The following is a 22,646-nucleotide window of genomic DNA, read 5'->3' as shown; positions in this document are numbered from 1 at the left end:
TGTGACACCCAAGATTATTTTGATGCTCTCACAGGTTCACAGCAATGTTGACATTTGAAAATGGTGATGAGGGGAGGCAAGGATTACCACTTTTGTGCCAATCTCCTTTAACAGCAGCCATAAAAAAGCGATCAAATAGTGGACCATCATTTGCAAATAATGCCAGTGGGCGTGTTTATTTTCAGTTAATTTTTGTCTGCCCTCCTTGTCTCTTAGCTGCTTACATCCCTGCTTCCAGTAGGTCGGCATGCTTTCTGTGCTCAAAGAATGAAGTAATTCATTTATCTAGCATATGTTGTCTTTGGGAAGTCCCAAATATTTTAAAACCAGCAAGTATTTTAAGTACCAGCTTTGTCTCAGTCATAGTATTTTCACCTATATGTCAGAACTTATGTAAGATATGATTCAGCTGGTTAGTATGCAAAACAATACTTTTAAATGCATCTCGGTGTATGTGGCAATAGTAAATTAAATCAAATTGAACTGAATATTGCATGTTGAAGCCTCACTGCAGAGCCTTTAATTATTAATCTGGTCTGATACTTCACTGCAATACAGAGAAGTATATTGTTAACCTGAAGCATAGTTTACCTTTTCAAGCAGATGTAAAATTTCCTATCCTATTTCAGAAATACTTTGGAGTATTCTGAGGAAATGAAAGTGACAAGATGAATGGAATCTCCTATCTTTATTTCTTTGAAGTGTAGTTACTGCTGTCAGCAAATGTGATAGTCGGTTTACATCCAGCAAGATTTGTCAAACTGCACTGAGATAAATGACAAATCTATCTAGTTTGTGGTTTTGGTTGAGGAATGAATTTGGACAGGACAGCTAGAAATCTCTGCAAAATAGTGCCGTGGAATCTTTTATTTTCACCTCTATAGGCAGAATCCCCTCAGTCTAAAAATTCCCTCCTTTCACTGGAGCCTAAATTGTGTGCTCAAGTCATCAATTAGGACATGAACTTTCTGACTCAGATGTCCGCACTACCAATTTAACCATATTGAGCCTCGTAATCTGTATTGGTGTCTGTGGGCAACAAATGAGTTTGTGTGTATAGAAGTTCAACTTGCTGACTCCGAGATTGATAGGTTCTTGTTGTCTAGAGGAATTAAGGGCTACGGGGAGAACGCTGGCAAGTGGAGCTGAAATGCGCATCAGCCATGATTGAATGGCGGAGTGGACTCGATGGGCCGAATGGCCTTACTTCCACTCCTATGTCTTATGGTCTTACATGGATAAATCTGTGTAATCTCAGAATTAAGACAGATGTGGAGGAATTTCTTCTGAGAGTAGTGAACTTGTGGAATTCTTTACCGCAGAGAACTGTTTAGGCTGGGTCATTAAGTATATTTAAGGCTGAGATAGACTGATTTATAATCAGTCAGGGAATGGGGAAAAAGGCAGGCAAGTGAAATTGAGTATTACCAGATCAGCCATGATCTTATTGAATGGTGGAACAGACTCAATGGACTGAATGGCCTATTTCTGCTTCTACATCTTGTAGTCTTAGAGTCAGTGGAAACCAGATAAGTTTATCATCAAATTTTGACACTTACCTTTAAATGTTTGCTTCACTTCACAGATTATTTCCGATTCTTCAATCTCATCACTGTTTGATTTATAATTTACTTCCAAATTAGCTGAAACTAAAGAGCTGACCAAATGAAAATTGGATGAAAGTACACCACTTGAATGCTGTAATTTCAAACTATTTGGACATAGTTTATTCATCAAGAATACAGTCTAACCTCAAATAACTGTTCACACAGAGGGATGAGTACATACTAACAGGGATTATCCAAATCATTGAATTATATATTAACTTTTTAAAGTTAAAACTGCAAATAAATGCAAATTTTATCTGGTTGAAAGAAGAGCAAGATTATTCTTAACTGAAAGATTTGTAATACTTCAGATTAAGATTTCAGCATGCCAGTTTGATTTGATACTGTTATTTGGCCAGGAGGGCTTTTCTGTTTGGATGAGTTGAGATAATATCAATTGTTAAAAATCCTAAGACTATATGTATGTTGCTGTATTTTAGTTCATTGTCAGTGCTATTAATTGCTCAGTATCTTTGTCTGTAAAATGTTTTGCCTGGTGGTATTTTGGGGGTTCATGTAGCAGTGGGTTTAAATTCTGAAATTGTAGGAGTTATCCCTTATCTCATGTTTTCTGCTGTTTCTTTTTTTTTTGTTGAAGAAAGATAATGAATAGTATAAACAATTCTACACTTTTCTATCTTTGTTCAATGCAAGTTTCCTTACCATGAATCTAGAATTTTATCAAGGGAGATTGAGTCAATTTAGACAAATTTAAAATCTCCTGAACTTGTATGTAAAATGCCTTCAGTTTAACTAATGAGAACCTTGTGAAATGTTTCTTTTGAGGTTTCATATTGTCAATTGTTCTTATAAAAATGCAAATTTCATGTTCTTTCTTTTCTAGGTTGGTTATGCTATTCGCTTTGAAGATTGTACTTCTGAACAAACTGTCATTAAATACATGACAGATGGTATTCTACTGCGGGAATCCCTAAGAGAAGCAGACTTGGACCATTATAGTGCTGTCATTATGGACGAAGCCCATGAACGATCACTAAACACCGATGTACTGTTTGGCTTACTTCGAGAGGTGTGTATGCAGCCAAGATATTAAAGCTGCAATTTAAGGAAAAAACCCTCAAGATATTTTGCACAGTTTTGTTCAAGAATTTTCGTATCTTACATCAATCTTTCCACCCCAGCAGCATATTTATATGAAATGTAATTTCCATTCCAACATGGCACAGAAGTTTTTCCAGAATGGCAACCTGGGGTACAAAAATGATGTGAGGCGGCCAAACATGTATTTCTTTCACTATCTTTTCATAGGATTATTTCAGCTCAGACTTGGAAATTGTTGTGAGGTGAATCTGTGCAACATATATTCTGCCAGCAACTTTTGCAGTATTTTACAAAGGTATAATTAGGTGCATAGGTATCTGCATAACCAGATGTTTTGGTTTAATCATTATGAAACAACTGCGGCATTTTCCACTTTTCCAGTGAAACCAGTTAAATACTTTGCTAATAATACACAAGATGAATTGTAATTAAGTTTTATACTTGTTCAACTGCATTCAATCTTTTTCTAGGTTGTAGCTCGTCGTGCTGACCTAAAGCTAATTGTTACTTCGGCAACCATGGATGCAGGCAAGTTTGCAGCATTTTTTGGGAATGTTCCTGTTTTTCATATTCCAGGCCGGACATTTCCTGTGGATATTTTCTTCAGTAAGGTATGATACCACTTGGAAATTTTTACTTAAGATACTTTTTTCATTTGATGATTCTTTTCAGCTATACAGACCTCCTAAGCTACAGTGCTAATATATTTTCAGGCTCTGTAATCCACGATATTTAGATTGCAACACATCAATAGCACACATAGAGTCAATTGAAAGTCATTGTTGTGACTCTCGCTGTGAAGTTCTGCAGAATCCACAGAAGATGAGTTGAAGTCAGTAATTTCAGGTTGAACATACATGGCTAGAGCAAAATGATGCCCTGCAATACCCTGTGACCCAACCAGTGTTTACTTTAGCTTTCCATGGCACCAGGCCTCCAGCAGGATGTTAATAACATCTACAATATTATATGATGGGATTCCTGGGAATAGTGAAGTGAAGCATATGACATAATCTATAAGCAGGAACTTGGATGTAACTAGGAACATAAAATAAAATATTAAAAAAACAAACAGGAGCAAGTCATTTGGCTGCTTAGGCCTGTTCTGTCATTCAATAATCTCCTATTTAGTCAGATTTTGTTCTTAACTTCATTTTCCTACCTTCCATCTATCTTTTATTCACTCAGATTAAAAATCTGTGTAACTCGAACTTGAAGCATGTTCAAAATCTACATGCCCTCTAATTTCTTCAGCCATTATGCAGACCTCCAAGGTGTGTGCATGGCAGCGGCCAGAAAAATTGAAAGTGAATGCATGGGAACAGTGTTGATCGGTATGTGCAGACAGTTGGCCATGCAGTCCTACAGGTTAGACTGAATATTGATCAAGATCTACTTTCCATTGCTGTTTGTGATAGCGAATTCCAAAGTTTAAAAACCCTCTGTTACAAGAAACATTTTACCTTTACTTGTAATACCCACGTTGATTACAATTATAGACTCAGATGAGAGAGCCAATTTAAAGATTTCTAGTCCTGATTAGTTAAAAGACCCATTCCAGAGAGTTGTGTGTTTTCACGGGTTTCCAAGACATTATTGTCTGTCAAAGTAAGTACAAATAAAATGGTACTTAGCAAAAGCTGCCCCAGCTGCCCCAGTTTTTTCTTCAACAATCCACTTGCGGACACTAGGTTGATGGGTGCAGCCTTCTTGTTCTATCCTGTTAATTGAAGTTCTCCTTCTCACTTACTTCTTTGGTATGCTGAACTTTTAAAAATCACTCTTGTCATCCACTATCCCCTGTGCATAATCAGAGTCATATTGATAATTGATTTGCCATTGCATGAACAGCCCATGATCAGAGGCACATTCCTTAAACTTTGCACACTCAATTTCATTTTAGTGACATCACTTCCAACAGTCTTCTGATTTGTTCTTTGATATGCCATTCACTATAAGATCACCCATTTTGTCACTGCAAATTTATATGAACCTGCCAACCTTTTACATACTAACTAATAATGTGGTACCAATAAATAATTTGTGCCTGAGTATGTATTGATAACTCCCAGTAATTTAATGTACTTATAAATGTCCAACTGATGCATTTGAATGTTCTGATATATCACAAAGTTAATCAATATTTTTAATTGAAGGAACAATTTGTTAATGCAAGACTTTGTGTGAAACTTGAAAGAGTTCAGAAAAGATTTACAAGGATATTGCCAAAGTTGGAGGGTTTGAGCTATAGGAAGAGGCTGAATAGTCTGGGGCAGTTTTCCTGGAGCGTCGGAGGCTGAGGGATGACCTTATAGAGGTTTATAAAATCACGAGGAGCATGAGTAGAGTAAATAGACAAGGTATTTTTCCTGAGCTGGGGGAGTCCAGAACTAGAGGGTATAGGTTTAGGGTGAGAGGGGAAAGATTTAAAAGGGCAACTTTTTCACACAGGGTGGTCCGTGTATGGAATGAGCTGCCAAAGGAAGTGGTGGAGGCTGGTATAATTACAACATTTAAAAGGCATCTGGATGGGTATACGAATAGAGATGTTGAGAGGGACATGGACCAAATCCTGGTAAATGGGACTAGATTAATTTAGAGTATCTGGTCGACATGGATGAGGTGGACCGAAGTGTGTCTTTCCGTGCTGTACGATGACTCTGGTGCATAAAACAAGTTAACAAAAAAAAAATGATTACAATCTACTCCAGCAAAAACCGTTAACACAAAGTTTATAAAAGTACATGGAGTATAAATATTAATAAGTATAAATATTAAATCTGAGGAAAGAGAATACACAGAGAAGACACAGTATGATACTTTTCAGATGAATTGATTGAATGTCTGAATAAATATAAAACTCGCTACAAAACTTCCAATTTTTTTCAAAATATATGCAACTATATTCTGTTACATTATTACAAGTCTAAACTATTTTAAAACGTTGCTGTGTTCTCAAATAAGAAGCTTTTTATTACCTCAGGAAGGGTTTTCACATTTGACAGTCTTACATTAGCTTGAGCCATGAAGACCCCCATAAAATCAATGCCTTCATACCCTCATTATACTGACCACCTTGACCATGTCGTACTGTTGGGCTATACTTAAATTGTTTAGATCCCATTCTTCAGTCGCACGAATTTTCTCATGTGACAAACATTTGTCCAACCATAATAATCCATCTGATATAGACCACATGTATTCTATTCATTTATTCCTTAAAAAAAATTGTTTTGTCTTTATCCTAGTTGATTTGGATCCAGTTCTGAAGAAGGGTCACTGGACTCAAAACGTTAACTCTGATTGTTCTCCACAGATGCTGCCAGACCTTACAGTCTTAGAATCACCTAGCATGGAAACAGACCTTTTGGTCCAACCAGTGAATGCCAACCATAATCCCTAACTGAACTAGTCCCACCTACCTGTGCTTGGCCCATATCCCTCCAAACATTTCTTATACAAGTACTTATCCAAATGTCTTACTTTTTGAGCAATTTCTGTCCTTTGTTTTTGTTTCTGATTTCCAGGATCCACAGTTCTTTCAGTTTTCTGATTTGGATCTAACCTGATTTAGGTCAAAAGCTGGAGTTCAATTAACTTTCCATCTTTGCACAATGACACTATAAAGGAATATATAACTCTTGTGAGAATCACTAAACCCTACAAGTAAAACATTCTGAGAACTTCTACTTTCCCATAAAACAAGATTTTGCTTCTCCATTATATCATCATTATTTTTGTTGACCCTCTTTCCTTTATTTCTATTTCTGTACAAACTTTTCTTTTAAAATCCCAATCTCCAGTCCATTACCCAGGCAACCAATGGTAATAAACTAAATTATTGTTCATTATTACTTTACTGCAAATGACTTCACTTACTCACGTGTATTACATCAGAATTGTCAATTGTCATCCAGGAGTTAGTGCCACATTCGAGAAAGTGGTTTCAAACTAGTCAACCAACAGCCTGTCGTAGACATTCACATGGAATCTGATCTTGCACACAATATCCCAGATACCAACAACACCATCTTGAACACATCCTGACCTACCAGCACAGTTATATATAGACGGAAGGGAGTTGCCCTGAGAGTCCTCAGCATCGAGTCTGGATGTGATGACGGATCATGGCCTCAGCATGAAAATGGGCAAGGAAATATGCTGGTGATTACCATGTATAGTCCTCCTTCAGTGGATGAATTGGTACTCTTCAATATTGAACAACACTGAGAGTGGCAAGGATGCAAAATATACTCTGGGTGGGAAATTTCCATGTCCACCATCAAAAGTGTCTTAGCAACAGCACTGCAGATTTAGCTGGTTTGATCCTAAAGGACATTGTTACTAGACTGCATCTATGACAGCTGGTGAAGCAACCAACAAGAGCGATAAACAGACTTGACCTCAACTGACTGCACCATTTGACTTATATGGAGAGGCTGGATTGGCTGTGACTTTTTTCACTGGAGTGTAGGAGGTTGAGGGGTGACCTGAAAGGTTTATAAAATTAGAGGGGCATAGATGAGGTCAGTAGCAAAGGTCTTTTCCCTAAGATGGGGGAGATCAAAATTAGGGAGCATATTTTTAAGATGAGAGGAGAAAGATTTAAAAGGGCCTGAGGGGCAACTTTTTCATACACAGGGTGGTTTGTATGTAGAATGAACTGCCAGCGGAAATGGTGGATGCAGGTAAAGTTACAACATTAAAAGACATTTGGACAGCTACATGAATGGGAAAGGTTTAGAGGGATATGGGCCAAATGTATGCAAGTGGAACTAGTTTAGTTTGGGAAGGATTGTTGGCATGGACGAGTTGGCTGAAGGGTCTGTTTCCTTATTGTATGACTCTTACAGTCAGCCAGTTGCAGATGCATTTTGTCCATGACAGTAATGATAAGAGTGACCACTGGTCCTTGTGGAGACCAAGTCCTGTCTTCACATGGAGAATACCCTCCATCATGTTGTACTAAATGGGACAGCTTTTGAAAAGATCTATCCAAGACTTGGCGTCCATAAGGTGTTGTGGGCATCAACTACGCAATCTGCAATCTCATGGCCCAGCATATCATCACTGTAAGGAGAAAGATTTAAAAAGGACAAGGGGCAACTTGTTTTAGAGACGGTTGTTCATGTGTTGAATGAACTGCAAGAGGAAGTGGTGGATGCAGGTACACTTACAATGTTTTAAAAGACATTTGGGTAAGTAGGTGAATAGAAAAGGTTTGGAGGAATATAGGTCAAATGCCGGTAAGTGGAACTAATTTAGTTTGGGAACATGGTCGGCATGGACAAGTTGGACCGAATGGTCTGTTTCTGTGCCGTATGACTCTATGACAATGACTGTGACCCTATGACTGTTAAGCCAGGGTATGGACCCTGATTCAATGGAGAGTGCAGGAAAGCATGCCAGGAATAGCACCAGGCAGGTATAGTTCTGGATGCCACGTTATAGGAAATAGGTAAAAGCATTGGGGGGAGTGCGAATGAGATTTACAAGCATGTTTCCTGGGATGGGAAACTTCAGTTGTAAGGGTAGATTGAAGAAATTGGTTCTGTTCGCCTTGACTCAGAAATGATTTAATAGAAGTTTTCAAAATGATGAGGGGTTTAAATGGAGTAAAACAGGGAGAAGTGTCCCAGCTTGTAAAATAATCAAGAATAAGAGGGGATAGAGTCATACAGCACAGAAACAAGCCATTTGGCCCAATTTCTCCATGCCTCACAGGTTGCCTAAACTGAACTAATCCAAATTACCTGTATTGGGCCCATATACCTCTAAACCTTTCCGATCCATGTCCTTTCCAAATGTCTTTTAAATGTTGTAATTGTACCCGCCTCGGCTGCTTCCTCTGGCAGGTCATCCAAGACAGCTCTCCCTAGGACCCTATCATTATTTGTGTAAATCCTGCCCTGGTTTGTCTTACCAAACTGTATCTGACATTACTTGACCCATAAATTTAAAGTGATTTTCAAAAGAAGTGTTATGTCAGAAGAAAATGTATTCACAAAGCGAATGTTTCGAGTCAGTGATGTTCTACTGGAAATGTGCTGGTGTTAGGTACGACGGAGGCATTCAAGAGGGCATTGGATGATATTTTTCTAATCAAATAATGTGCAAGAGTATGGGGTAAAAGCAGGAGAATGGCACTTAGTCACGATGTCAATTTGGAAAGTTCGTGAAACATGATTACTGAATGGCCCACTTCTGTACCGTAACACTTATTTGATTCTGATTATCCTATGGCAATTATAGGCCACAAACCATGTTCTTTCTTTCTATCTTCACTGTCTCCCTAATCTTCTCCATCCATGTTTACACTCTGTCTATCCTAGGTCAAAATTGCAGATTGTCACTATACGTGACGCTTCTGTTTTCAATTTGATTATAACTATACTTATTGCTAGCAATTCTTTTGCATATTTGCAATTTTCTTTTAAACATTTTTGCGAAGAAAGTGCCAAATTTGGTTGCAGACAGGCACTCTCACAATAGCAAGTGGCCTGTTAACCTAGGAATATATTTGTTCCATAGTCTGTATAATCTTGATAATTCCTTTTTATCAAAAATGATTGAAAGTCAGTCATTTCACGTTACATTCTGACTTGGAGAATGAGAAGCCATTGAATTCTGACTGACTTCAAACAGTTGGACTGAACGGCTTAACAATAATTACATTTTCTAATTTTAAAAGGACACACTATTTAACAGCAAAATAATGCATTGTGTTTACAATCAGCTATTGTATGGGTTAACTGTAAGTGATGGTCCAGCATATTCGTTTCATGATCATGTCATATGTAAATTATGCCCTGTTTCATTTGTGATACTTCTTAATTTTCAGAATTTGCAGATAAAATAAACATTTATGGCATTACTGAAGACTACCAATACAAGTTAGTTATAGATTTCAGCTGTATTATCACTCATACTGTTACCAGACCCGATCCCAATCCCTTCTAAATACGTTTCTCTATAAGGCCACTTACAGTGTATTTTGTTGTGTATTTTTAGACTCCCACAGAAGATTATGTGGAGGGAGGAGTTAAGCAGGCTCTACAAATTCACTTATCAACTATTCCGGGTGACATCTTAATATTTATGCCAGGCCAAGAAGACATTGAGGTGAGTATGGAATTATCAAAGTTTAAAAATAGTGTACTCTTTTCATCTTTATACCTTTTTATAAACTCAGAGTATTAAGGCAAGCTAGAAAGGGGTGTGTTTTAATCATGATTAATGCTTTTCAGGATCAATTCGAAGAAATAACTGGAAAGATAGGCTGGGCAGAATAACATTCAGTAGTTGCCAAATTGACTGAATTTACATGCTCTCTTGTTGTCATCGTTATTTGCCAGTCAGTGGAAGAAATTTTCCTTTTCAATAAACTAACTGAATGACCAAATGAAAATTAATCCTTTGTGTTTAAAAAGGTAATTGTCATACCCTATTATTTTTCTTAAATTGGTTCTGGCAATATATAACAAGAATCTTCACTGAAACTATTCTGGAAAACTGTTGACTAAAAGGCCATTGTGGATTAATATTTCAGAAGTTTGGTTTAATCTGTAATTGAATATAAGCAGATCAACATGTTTGCCTTGATGAAGGTGCCATAAGTACTGTACACAAGTAAAAGTCTTTGAGACAAATCCTCTTAGGCAGAAAGAGGGTCAACCTGTGCACAAGTTATACTTTTGAGAGGTGAAATCCATGAATATTCATAGGCATAACAAGATACTTAGCATTGTGAATCTTACTTTGATGGTTTACTGACAGGGCTGATAGAACATGCATTAATTGATCGGTGCTGTTTTGGAACAGCACCACCAGTTGTCCGAAATACTACTGCTTGTCGCTCTCCTGCCAGATTCACCTGTATGTTGCTTCCTCACTTGGTTTGCTGCTTCCCCACCTACTCGCGAGCTCTCCCCTCACTGCAAGTCTGCCTGACTCTCCCGTTCATTGCAAGCTTGCCCAATTCTCTCATTTCCTGCCATTCTGTCCAGTGCTCACCTGCCACCTCTCCATCCCACTGCTTATTAGCAAATCCCCCACTCAAAGAAAAACAAAATCCTGAGCTGGCCCACCCCCACCCCCACCCCCACATTGACAAGAATACTTCCTCTTGACTACCTTGAACTGTCACCTCTTGGCTGATGAATCAGTACGCGTCCATGTTGACCACCTCTTGGAAGCAACACTGAGGATGTCAAGGATCTAGAATATACTTGGACGGATGACGTCAATGTCTATTACTAAGAGTGGTTCAGCAACACTCCCTACAGGCCAAGCTGGTTAAATCCAAAACTGTCATAGCTGCTAGATTGACTCTGTAGCAGGAGGTAAGGGAAAATTGTACTTGAATCTCATCCTCAGTAATTTGCCCTGTATCTGTCTGCTGCAGATGCATCGATCCGTGACTGTATCACTAAGAGTAATCAATGCACAGTTCTTCTGGAGACAAAGGTTATCTTCACACTGAGGACATTCTTCACCTTTTGTGTGGCAGATCTATATGTTAAATGGGATTGATGTTGAACAGATCTAGCAACTCAAAACTAAACTTTTATGAGATGCAGTGGGCCATCAGCAGCCAAATTGCACTCTTGACACAATCTGCAGCTTCATAGCCTTACATATCCTCCACTCTACCATTACCAGCAAAGCAGGATATCAACCAAAGTTTTATGAAAAGTGTAGGAGGGCATGCCAGGATCAACAGCAGGCATGCCTGAACATGAAGTGGCAACATGATGGAACTAAAAATAGGATTAGGTGTGTACCAAGCAGCATATGCAGCAAGAGACAGACAGGGCTAAGCAGTTTGACAGTCAATGAATCGAGGGTATCAGGTCTAATCTCTGCAGTCCTGCCTTAAGAACAAGGATGTAATGCTGGAGCTGTACAGAACGTTTGTTAAACCACAGCTGGAGTATTGTATGTAGTTCTGGTCACCTCACTACAGGAAGGATATGGGGAGTACAGAGGAGGTTCATTAGGGTGTTGCCTGGGATGGAGCAACTGAGCTAGGAGGAGAACTGGATAGGCATGAATTGTTTTCTTTAGAACAGAGATGGCTGAAGGGGGACGTGCTGTATAAGATTATGAGGGTTATGGATGGGGTGAGTAGGGAGCAGTTTCCCTTGGTTTAGGGGTCAGTCAAGAGGGGGGAGTAGTTTTAGGGTAAAGGACAGGAGATTTAGAGGAGATTTGAGAAAAAGTTTGTTTCACTCAGAGGGTGAGTTGGGAATCTAGAATGCACTGCCTGGGAAGGTAGTGGAGGCCAGAAACCCTGCACCTTTAAAAGAAAATTTGGATGAGTACTCGAACTATCATAGTATTCAAGGACATAAGATAAGTGCAGGAAATTGAGATTAGCATACCTTAAGTGGTAGTTATTATTGATGCAGACTCGATGGGACCAAGTTCCTTTTCTGCGCTATATGATTCTATGACATTCAATCAGGAATGATATTGGACAACTCAATAATTCACTGGAAAACAAGGCTACATAACCATTCCCATTCACAATAATCAGAAAACTCAGCACATCAATGCGAAGGATAGGCTGAATCTTTGCAACAGTCATCACCCACTAGTGCCAATGGGTCATCCATCTCAGCATCCTCCAGAGACCCAGCATTTCAGACGCCAGTCTTCAGCCAATTCGATTCACTCCATGTGATATCAAGAAGCACAAAGTTGGGGTAATGGCTAAGATCTCATAGCCATTACAGAGATACATTCCAAGGAAATCAAATATGGAACTAAATATTCAGGGCCCTGTGATTTCTCAAAAGAACAAGCAGGAAGGAAAGCTTAGTGGAGCAACTTTATTTGTACAGAATGGATTAGGTTCATTAGCACAAAATGATCTTGAATCGGAAGACACAAAATTCATAGGGGTGGAGGTACAAAATATCAAGAGGAGGAGCTCACTGGTTAGAGTAGTCTATAGACCCTGTAACAGTAGCTATATGAAAGGACTGTGAATGAATCTGGAGATTAAACAGGGCATGTTTTAAAAAAAAGGCAGAAGTTTATTCTTCATGTAGGTTGGGGAAAATCAGATTGGCAAGGGTAGCCACAAGGAAGAATTCATTAAAGTGTAATCAGGACAGTTTTCCAGAACAATATGTTATTGATTCAACCAGGATATTTTGGATCTGCTGATGTGTAATTTGGCAGGTTTGTTAAATAATGTCAGAGTAAAAGATCCCCTGGAAAATAATTATCAACATATGGTAGAATTTAGCATTCAGTTTGAGAGGGTGAAGGTTCGGTTGGAAACAAAGGAGTGAAAGTGGAGCTGGCTGGAGTGGACTGGAAAAAGAGTTTGGAAGGAGAGACAGTTGAGACACAATGGCAGATGTTTAAGAAAATAATTCATGGCTCACAATCAAGATATACTGTTAGAAGGAATCTAAGTAGGGGATAAGCGATTGATGGGAGCCAGAGGAAAATAATAATGGGGATCTTGGAATGGCAGAGCAGTTGAGTAAATACTTTCCATCAGTTCTCATGGTAGAAGATGCTTTTAGAATTCCAAAAATACTAAACAGATAAGGGGCAAACAAGGTGAGGGGAAATGAATAAATTAACTATCATGAGAAAAAGAATTACTAGGGTAACAAATGGGACTAAGGACTAATAAGATTGCTGAACCTCATCGGATGCATCCAAGATAAAAGAAGCAGGTGCAGAGAAAATGGATGCACTGATCGTAATCTTCTAAGAATCCTTAGATATATATTGAGCTACATTCCTTTATTATGTCATTTATAGGAGACCACTAGTTTCATTCTGATAATTTGAGGTGCAAATACATTAATCCTACATTTTGTCTCTGACCTATTTAAATTGCTGCCCAATCATATTGGTTGCCTCCATTTCCATGTTCTCCTGTTTTTGTTAACAGCCATTTGTTTGGAATCTTGCCAAATACCTCTGCAAACCCATGTAAATATTTGCTTATCTACTACTTAGATTATCTTCTCAAAAACTTCATCTAAGTTTATTAGATGTGATGTGCTTTTTTACAATTCTATTGTGGCCCATTCTGACCAGTTCATATTTGTCCCAGCACTCACTTCTGCCCCATTAGCACATTGGAGCAATGAAATTGAAAATGAAAAAAAATGCTAAACTTGGAGGAATACAGAGGTCTTCAAGCGATAGGGAGGGGGTGAGTTCATGGATGGATTTTGAAAAACAAGAGAATTTTAAAATTGTCCATGTCTCTCTCATTTCTTATTAAAGGCGAGTTGAATGGGAGTGTATTTTGTAGATGGTGTTGAGAAAAGCAGTCCTTGCTTTTGAGAATTTCACTGCAGATGTGGTATTTCTTTACTAGGAGAGTAGAAGAGCTTGGTTTTTGAGCAGTAGCTAGTACATACATGACTGGAAAAACCAAGTAAAAAGTTGCCATAATCATACTGGACCATAAGGCTGCTTTCTCATTACAGAGACAACTTAACCTGAAGGTCACCACACGTTCAGGTGAGGGGATGAGGTTGAAAAGGAGACTCCTTCGTGGTAACTGTAGCCAGTGCAGAAATTGAAGCTATACTGTTGGCATCACTCTGTCCATCCAGCCAACTGAGCTAACTGAACCTCCCCTGGACAAATCACTAACAGCTTTGCATAATTCACTGCAGAGGAAACATGGTTAAAGGATCCCTGTGTAGAGTTGTCAAAGTAGCAGCCAAGTCAGGCATATGCAGCATTTGGGGGCCAGATCGGTTTTCTGATTGAGAATAATGGACTCTATTTCAGCTTCATTTTAGTTAGTATTTCATGTTAGTGAAGAGCCAATGCTGTTTTTTTAATATAAATTACTGTTTGAGATTGGAACTCTGCACGAATCCATTCATGCTCAAAGCTTAATTTGCATTGGTCAAAGAGCAATATTAAAAGCACAGTATCACAGGTCACTCATCATTTCTTAAGTGGTAGACTGAGGTGAACCTAAATTTTTGTGCTGGGTTAAATTGGATTTTTGGAACTTACTTCCAGAAATTCTGTTTGCAGTTATATGAACAATTAAAATGAGGATTTATTGTGGATTGAATTGTTGACATTGGAATAATGAATTTGAGGATTATTTTACTCATGTTCAGAATTACTGTTTTGTAATAATCAAAATGTGCACTCTCCATCTAGGTGACTTGTGATCAGATAGTGGAACGACTAGAAGAGTTGGAAAATGCTCCACAACTGGCTGTGTTACCAATATATTCCCAGCTGCCCTCTGATCTTCAAGCCAAGATTTTTCAAAAGGTATACCCAAGTGTTTCATTCACAAAGTAAATTTATTTTGCATAATTTAAACTGTAAACTCTTGAAGCTATAATTGACTCCCCTTGAGAGGAAAGTAGAGAACAAATTATGCTCAATATCTTTTGTAAAGGCGGTGAACGTTCTGCCCTCTTTCAAGTATTTCTTTGCAGATTATTGGTTGCTATTATTCTTGCAGTTGGACTGAGAGTTTCATGTTTATATTATGACATGAAAATTACAAAGAAACAATTTTAAAACTGTGCCCAATGTATTTTGTGTTAACATCATGTTTTTGTAAAAGGTCAACTGTGTTGTAATTTTTTTTTAAATTACACGCTATCCAGAAATCGGAGAATACTTAAAAACTTGATTAGATTTTCAAAATGGTCAAAGTAATATTGAGATGCAGTTTACTGCTGAATTGGAAAATAATTGTTACCTTCTTCTCACCTCCAAATGTATGAATTTTGAAGTTATCTCAGTCGTTACACTTGCAACCAAAATAAATTCAAGGCAATCAAAAATTTGAAAAGATCGCATCATCACTCCAGGACACTAACAATAATGGAGCACTACTCAATTTCATCAATTTGTATTTAGTATAATGGAGGCAATTAAAATAACATGGTTGACCTTTGTATAAACACGATGATGTGGGCATTGCTGGCTAAACCAGCATTTATTGCCCTTGAGAAAATGGCGGTGAGCTGCCTACTTGATTGCTATAATCCACAAGCCACTGGAATGCTAGTTTTTCTGAATGTTTTAATCTTTAAGATGGAAAGGAAGTTTTTTTTATTTTGTATCGCTTGATTTAGAAATGAGGGCAAGTGCGAAAGAAGGAGGATAATTAGGCAGATCAAGTTGTAGAATGCTCTATTTCATTTGCAGAGGTATAGAATACAAAAATAAGGATGTAATGCTGAAACTGTATAAGACACTGGTGAGGCCGCAACTGGAGTGTTGTGTGCAGTTCTAGTCACCATATTACAGGAAGGACGTAATTGCACTGGAGAGACTGCAGAGAAGATTTGCTAGAATGTTGCCATGGCTGGAGAAATGTAGCTACAAGGAGAGATTGGAGAGGTTGGTATTGTTTTACTTGGAGGCTGAGGGTCTACATGATTGAGGAATACAAAATTGTGAGGGGTTAGAGATAGGGTAGACAGGAGGAATCTGTTTCCCTTTAATAGAGATTTCAAAAACTAAGGGTCATAAATTCAAGCCGTGTTGCAGAAGAATTAGAGGGGGCCTGAGGAAAAAAGTTTTTACACAGAGAGTGGTGGGTGTCTGCAATTTACTGCCTGAGTTGGCAAGGACCCTAAAATCTTTCAAAAAGTACCTGCATCTGCATTGTAAGTGCTGTAAGCTACAGGTCAATGGGCCGTATGTTGGAAGAGGGGATTAATAAGGGCATCTTGATATCTTTGGGTCAACATAGGCAAAATGGGTTGAATGCCCCCTTCTGTGCTGCATCGTTTCTATGTTTCTAATTCCGTTCATAGAACAGTTAACGGGCAGTACAGTGGCTCAGTCATTAACATTACAACCTCACAGCACTGGGACCTAGGTTTGTTTCAGCCTTGGATGACTGTATGGAGTTTGCACATTCTCTCTGTGTCTGCATGGGTTTCTGCTGGGTGCTCTGGTTTCCTCCCACAGTCCAAAGATGCACAGATTAGGGGGATTGGCCGTAGTAAATTGTCCTGTAGTGTCCAGGGTTGCAAAGGCGAGGTGCAATTAGATATATTAATTCCAGGGTTACAGGGATATGGTGGTTTGGTTTGGGGGGAGGTGGGGTGGTTAGGTGGTGGTGGTGGGGTCTGAATGGGATGCTGTTCGGAGGGTTGGTATAGACTAGATGGGCTGAAGAGCCTCTATCTGCACTGTAGGGTTTCTGTTATTCTAAGAGTAGTTGTGGTTTAATGGTTAACAATTAAATAATGTGCGAATTGCTAGTACTTGTTGAACAGAAGTTGTGTATGAACAACACAGTGTAGACACACCCATAGACTGGAATCTATGGAGAGGGTAGTGATGCTTGCCTAGTTTTATTATGAAACCTAAACTCCATGTTCCAAAACTTGAATGGCAGCTGGGGACAATGTGACACACCTGTGATGTGTGAAGTTGGTGGATAGTGCAGTCAAAAAGGTGGTCACACTGCAATTCCATAGCCTGGAGGAAGGAAGAGAATGAGTGACCACAAGACAGTCCCAAAAAAGTAGATTGTTTCAGTTTGGGAGCTGATGAGTGTGCTGTTTCCTTAAAGGAGTGCAGTCTGTTGTACTGGAGGGGGGAGAAAGAGGAGCATTTGTGATAGGTCAGTTAATTGGAGGAACTGACAGGCATTTCTGTGGTCATCAGCATGACTACAGAATGATATGTTGATCCCCCTGACACCATGGTCTAAGATGAGACATTTTTCTGGGAGAAGGTGAGCAGCCTGAAATCATGGTCCATGGTAGTACCCGTGACTGAGGGAGCATGGGGAAATGGTCCTGCAATCAGAATTTAGGAAGCTATGTAAAAAGTTACTAAGCAGGATCTCAAATGTAGTACCATGTGTAAGAGAAAACAGAAATGGAAGATCAATCAGATAAATGCATGGCTGGAAATTTGGTGCAGGAGAGAAGGTTTTAGATTCCTGGTACATTAGGACTGAATCTGGGGAAGATGGCACCTGTGTAATGCTAGTTACACCTGAACAGGGATAGGACTGTGTTCCTTGCAGGACCCTTTGCTAGTATTGTTGGGAGGACCGGGCATATGGGAACCAAGAGAGAATAGTAGAGAAGAACACTGGTTCACAAACTATGTGGAGATGGAACTGGCACCAGCCCAAGGAATAGAATGTTAACATGTGAAATTACAGTAGGGAAAAAGAAATAAACTCTAAACCAGAATTACTAAGTATGTGAATGTGTGTAGTATAGAAAATCAAGTTAGGGAGTTAGAGGCACAGCTTGCCATGTAGAAGTGTAATATAGTAATAACAGAAAACTAGTTCAAGGAACAACAAGACTGGGTACCAGGTGGTTCAGGAAAAGGAAGGAAAGGAGGAGGGGTGGCAGTATTGCAGTGCTAGAGAAAGAAGATGTCTCAGAGGATCTAAGGATATAATCAAACCAGCTTAAGCTAAGGAACAAAAGGGTACAATATCATTGCCAAGGTGTACTCTATAGAGCCACCCCAATCAACAGAAAGGATGTAAAGGAATAATAGCCTGTGATCAGTGGAGTACCACAAGGATTGGTGTTGGGTCCACTACTTTTCCTCATTTATATAAGTGATTTGGATGTGAACATAGGAGATATAGTTAGTAAGTTTGCAGATGACCCCAAGATTGGAGGTGTAGTGGACAGCGAAGAAGGTTACCTCAGTACAACAGGATCTTGATCAGATCGGCCAGTTGGCTGAGGAGTGGCAGATGGACTTTAATTTAGATAAATATGAGGTGCTGTATTTTGGAAAAGCAAATCAAGGCAGGACTTGTACACTTAATGGTAAGGTCCTAGGTAAGGTTCAGTGTTGCTGAACATAGCGACCTTGGAGTGCAGGTTCACACTTCCTTGAAGGTGGAGTTGCAGGTAGATAGGATAGTGAAGACGACGTTTGGTATGCTTTCCTTTATTGGTCAGAGTGTTGAGTATAGGAGTTGGGAGGTCATGTTGAAGTTGTGCAGGACATTGGTTAGGCCACTTTTGGAATATTGCATGCAATTCTGGTCTCCTTCCTATCAAAAGGATGTTGTGCAACATTTAAAAGGCATCTGGATGGGTATATGAATAGGAAGGGTTTAGAGGAATACGGGCCAAGTCGGCAAATGGGACTAAATTAGGTTGGGATATCAGGTCGGCATGGACAAGTTGGACCAAAGGGTCTGTTTCCGTGCTGTACATCTCTATGACTACATTTGATGCCAGAATTTTAGAGTAGTTATAATGCACCTTCAATTACCCAAATATAGACTGGGATACTCATATTGTAGGAGACAGTGAGGGGCAAGTCTTTCTGGATTGCATGCAGGAGCGCATCCTACACAGTATGTGATTAATCCAATAAAAAAGGACACATTGTTGGATCTGGTTCTTGGAAATCAGCTGGACCAAGTGAGTCAAATGTCAGTGGGGAACATTTAGGATCGTTGTATCAAAAAGACATGGATGATGGTGAAGACTGGCAAGAAACAATCCAGAATGAGGAAATATTAAATTGGCGTAGTGTGATCTCAGTGGGCAAAAGTGGAGCTGGGCAGGTTTAACTGGAGTGGGAGGTTGGCAGAAAAAACGTAATGTTCATATGGGTTACCTTCAATGATGAGGTAGTTCGGGTACAGTTGTGGAATACAGAGAAACATCGATTACTTGATGGACACAGGCGGGGAGTATTTCGTTCAGTTAACTGATTTCTGGATAATCAAATGCTGGACAACATAGTTTAGCCAAGCATTGGGAGTTTGCGATCTTGCTGGATAATCGAATGCCAGATAATCGAGGTTCCTCTGTAATCCCTCAAAGGGAAAGGTAGTACAAGCAAATCCAGAGCTGCTTGAATAACAAAGAATATAAGAATTAAGACAAAGAAAAGAATGTGTGCTTATATCAGGTGGGAAATAAAATAGAAAACTAAGAGGAATACTGTCTGGAGGAAGTTTTATTGTGGAGTACTCCAGGGATTGCTATTGGGACCGTTGCATTTATTGTTGCAATTTAATGATTTAATGGTGTGCAGGAACAACGTCAAAGTTTGTAAATGATGCAGAACTTGGAAGAATTGTGAATTGAGGAGGAAGACAGTGTAGCATGCCAAAAGAACACAGACAAATTGTCGGAGCGGGCAGATAGGTCGCAGATGTGTTTATTTGCAGAGAAGTATGAGGTGATGCATTTTCGTTGGAGGGAAATAAAGAACAGTATAAAAAGAGACCAAAAGAGAAACTGCTGGGAAATCTTAGCAGGTCTGGCAGCATCTGTAAGGAGAGAAAAGAGCTGACGTTCGAGTCTAACTGACCCTTTGCCAAAGCTTTTGCTTTCAGATTCCAGCATCCGCAGTAATTTGCTTTTATCCAGTATAAAAAGAGATACAGTTCTAACAGAGAAGCAGAGGGCCTGGTGTCTATGTCACACATCATTATAGGTGGCAGGATGGGAGGAGATAGAATGTTAGGTAATACATAAAGTAAATAAATTATGTGGACCTGCCAAATAAATACAGTGGTTACAAGTGCAGGTCAGAGGGTAGGAATCCTACAGTGAATAACTCACCTCCTGACTCCCCCATGCCTGCCCACCCTCTACAAGGCACAAGTCAAGAGTGTTCTAGGATAAATGTCGCGCCAGTAACACTCAAGAAGGTTGATACTATCCAGAACAAAACAGTCCATTTGATTCGCACCATATCAACACACATCCAATCCCTCCAACGCCAATGCTCAATAGCAGCAGTACGTTTCATCGACAATATTCATGCAGAAATTCACCAAGCCCCCATAGACAGCACCTACTGAACCCACAGCCACTTCCGTCTAGAAGAACAAGAACAGCAGATAATCCCCTCCAAGTAACTCACCATCCTGACTTGGAAATCTATCACTTCATTGGGTCAAACTTCTACTACTCCCTCTCTGATGACATTGTGGGTCTATCCATAGCACATGTACAGAAGCAGTTCTAGAAGGCAGTTGACCACCACAAGGGCAATGAGTGATGGGCAGTAAATGACTGTGCCTGATCTCGTCATTGATTGGGGCAACTGGTCTTTTAAACAGACAGTCCATCCCTGACCAACTAGGAGCACCTTCAAATTGCTGCAAGGTGACAAACTGCACTTAGTGTAAAATAGGGAATTCCACGTTACCAACATCTAGGGGGTTATAATTGACCAGAAACTCAACTGGACTCATCGTATAAATAATTCAGTGGCTACAAGAGCAGATTGCAAGCTACGAATACTCACCTTCTGACTTCCCAAAGCCTGTTCTTCATCTACAAGGCACAAGTCAAGAGTGTGATGGAATACTCCCCAAATGCCTGGATGAGTGCAACAGCACAGCTTGACACTTTCAATGCTCAGTCAGTGCTGTTTACCATCTACAAGATGCACTACAGCAATTCAAAGATCCTTCGACTGCACCTTCTAAATCCATGATCACTTCCATTTAGAATATAATCAACAGTGAAGAATGTTATCTAAGATTACAAAGGAATCTTGATCAATTGGGCCAGTGAGCTGAGGAGTGGCAGATGGAGTTTAATTTGGATAAATGTGAGGTGCTGTATTTTAGAAGGGCAAATCAGGGCAGGACTTAATGGTAGGGCCTGGGGAGTGTTGTGGAATAGAGACACCTCGGGGTTCAGGTACATAATTCTTTGGAAGTTGCATCACAGGTAGACAGGGTGGTTAAGAAGGTGTTTAGCACGCTTGCCTTCATTGCTCAAACCGTTCAGTGTAGCAATTGGGGTGTGTTATTTTGAGGTTGTACGGGGCATTGGTTAGGCCACCTTTGGAGTACTGTATACAATTCTGGTTGTTCTATTTTAGGAAGGATATTATTCAATTGGAGAGGGTTCAGAAAAGATTTAGCGGATGTTGCAGGGACCGGAGGGTTTGAGTTATAAGGAGAGGCTGGATATGTTGGGATGTTTTTCATTAGAGAATAGGAAGTTGAAGGTAACCTTATAGATATTTATAAAATCACGAGGGGCATAGATAAGGTGAATAGCAAGGGTCTTTTCCTTAGGGTGGGGAAGTTCAAAACTCGGGGCATATTTTTAAGGTGAGTGGAGAAAGATTTAAAAGGGACCTGAGGGCCAACCTTTTCACAAAGAGGGTGGTTTGTATGTGGAATGAACTGCTAGAGAAAGTGGTAGATGCAGATACAGTTACAACATTTTAAAGAAATTTGGATAGGTGTACGCACAGGAAAGGTTTAGTGAAAGCTTTTTTAGGTATGTGAAAGGCAAAAAAAATGGTTAAGACTAAAATTGGGCACTTGAAGACAGAAACAGGGGAATATATTACGGGGAACAAAGAAATGGCAGAAGAATTGAATTGGTACTTCAGATCTGTGTTCACTGGGGAAGACACAAGCAATCTCCCTGAGGTAACAGTGGCTGAAGGACCTGAACTTAAGGGAATTTATATTTGCCAGGAATTTGTGTTGGAGAAACTGTTAGGTCTGAAGGTTGATAAGTCCCCGGGGCCTGATGGTCTATATCCCAGGGTACTGAAGGAGGTGGCTCGAGAAATCATGGATGCGTTGGTGATTATTTTCCAGAGTTCGATTGATTTGGGATCAGTTCCTGCAGATTGGAGGGTGGCTAATGTTATACCACTTTTCAAGAAAGGTGGGAGAGAGAAAGCAGGAAATTATAGACCAGTTAATCTGACCTCAGTGGTGGGAAAGATGCTGGAGTCTATTATAAAGGATGAAATTATGACACATCTGGATAGTAGTAACAGGATAGGTCAGAGTCAGCATGGATTTATGAAGGGGAAATCATGCTTGACTAATCTTCTGGAATTCTTTGAGGATGTAACTCTGAAGATGGACGAGGGAGATGCAGTAGATGTAGTGTATCTGGACTTTCAGAAAGCTTTTGATAAAGTCCCATATAGGAGGTTAGTGAGTAAAATTAGGGCGCATGGTATTGGGGGCAAAGTACTAACTTGGATTGAAAATTGGTTGGCTGATAG

The 22,646-nt window shown here is 39.5% G+C and overlaps 1 protein-coding gene across 3 annotated transcripts in view; it reads left to right on the top strand.

Annotated features, from left to right (window-relative positions):
* The window catches only part of dhx38 (DEAH (Asp-Glu-Ala-His) box polypeptide 38), a 133,655-nt gene that overhangs the window by 49,750 nt on the left and 61,259 nt on the right, over positions 1–22,646 (top strand). For all 3 annotated transcript variants that reach the window (XM_072595991.1, XM_072595992.1, XM_072595990.1), the window contains exons 14-17: positions 2,452–2,637; positions 3,140–3,280; positions 9,681–9,791; positions 14,832–14,948. In XM_072595991.1, the coding sequence (XP_072452092.1) occupies positions 2,452–2,637; positions 3,140–3,280; positions 9,681–9,791; positions 14,832–14,948 (555 nt within the window). The remainder of the gene's footprint in view (positions 1–2,451; positions 2,638–3,139; positions 3,281–9,680; positions 9,792–14,831; positions 14,949–22,646) is intronic.

The sequence above is a fragment of the Chiloscyllium punctatum genome, chromosome 26 (assembly GCF_047496795.1).
Source record: "Chiloscyllium punctatum isolate Juve2018m chromosome 26, sChiPun1.3, whole genome shotgun sequence".
Classification (NCBI taxonomy): domain Eukaryota; kingdom Metazoa; phylum Chordata; class Chondrichthyes; order Orectolobiformes; family Hemiscylliidae; genus Chiloscyllium; species Chiloscyllium punctatum.
This window is presented reverse-complemented; position numbering and strand designations above follow the sequence as displayed.